We start from the raw sequence: 1,147 nt of genomic DNA, 5'->3' as shown, positions 1-1,147 counted from the left end.
AAATAGAAAGGGAGGGAAAGGCTATCTGGAAGTTTTCTCCTGCAATTTAACGTAAGAATCAAAAGCAATTTGAGACTGGCTGAAAGAAACGACTGAAGGAAAACTCACACATACAAACATGCCCCCCAATAGGGCATGAAGAGGGGAACCGGGAAGTTTTTTGCAACTAAGAAACTTCCTTTCTATTTACAGTTCCTGTTCTCGCAAGCTAGTGGAGCATGCGTGCGCATTAGTAACACCCAAAGGACCCTGAAGGCCCGCAGAACAGGAAGAAGGAAGAGGGACTAAGAGTCTAGGTACATAGTCTTTCCGAAACAACTGACCATTAAAAATTGGGAAGACTTCACATTTTAAAACCACAATATTTATTTCGCCACCAAGAATCCATGGTACCGGTTATCAGTGGGTGGACAAACACCCCTAATCTAGCTCCCACCGTGCAACCTCCAATCCTTGTGTTTACAGATGCGGCCCACCTCTGGACCCATCCATACGCTTTCCCGGGGCAGCTGCAATTCCTCGGGAGCCATGTGGCTGGAACCCCTGCTCCACCACGAAAAGGTGACCCTCGGGGCGAAGTTTCTGGGAGTCACCGCTTCTTCGTGCTACTGTTTCCACCGGCGGCTTTGCTGAACCCCCGGCTCATGTGAGGAAAGTGCACGGTCGGGGTCCGCTCCGTGGGGCCGTACAGCCCCAGGTTCCTGGCGGCCGCTGACTTGCGCAGCGGCTTGACGCTGGGAAAGGGGCTGAAGATGGGAGTCTTGGGGCGGCTCCCGTGGGGAGGTCTGCCGGTGGCTCTGTCCTCCCCAGGCGCCTCGGGCAGCTCCGGGAGGTGCCGCTGGCGGGGCGGGTGCCACCTGGGCTCAGGGTCGGCAGCGGCATCCCTTTGGTTCAGTTCCAAGGCTTCTAACTTCACCTGGACCATCGACACGTCGGCATCTGGCTCCCGTGGGGAGGGCTGCCTGTGCCTCTGTCCTCCCCAGGCGCCTCGGGCAGCTCCGGGAGGTGCCGCTGGCGGGGCGGGTGCCACCTGGGCTCAGGGTCGGCAGCGGCATCCCTTTGGTTCAGTTCCAAGGCTTCTAACTTCACCTGGACCATCGACACGTCGGCATCTCCGAAGGCCGGCTCCGGAGACTGGCCCTCGATG

At 57.6% G+C, this 1,147-nt stretch overlaps 1 protein-coding gene across 1 annotated transcript in view; it reads right to left on the bottom strand.

Annotated features, from left to right (window-relative positions):
- Nucleotides 1-342: 342 nt before the first annotated feature.
- Nucleotides 343-1,147, bottom strand: part of TBC1D30 (TBC1 domain family member 30) — a 37,931-nt gene continuing 37,126 nt past the window's right edge. Inside the window, 1 exon segment of the mRNA XM_006769620.2 lies at nt 343-1,112. Within this exon segment, the coding sequence (XP_006769683.1) occupies nt 590-1,112 (523 nt within the window). The 3' untranslated portion in view covers nt 343-589.

The sequence above is a fragment of the Myotis davidii genome, unplaced genomic scaffold (genome assembly GCF_000327345.1).
Source record: "Myotis davidii unplaced genomic scaffold, ASM32734v1 scaffold523, whole genome shotgun sequence".
Classification (NCBI taxonomy): Eukaryota; Metazoa; Chordata; class Mammalia; order Chiroptera; family Vespertilionidae; genus Myotis; species Myotis davidii.
The sequence above is the reverse complement of the archived record's forward strand: the minus strand, read 5'-3'. Positions and strand labels throughout refer to the sequence as shown.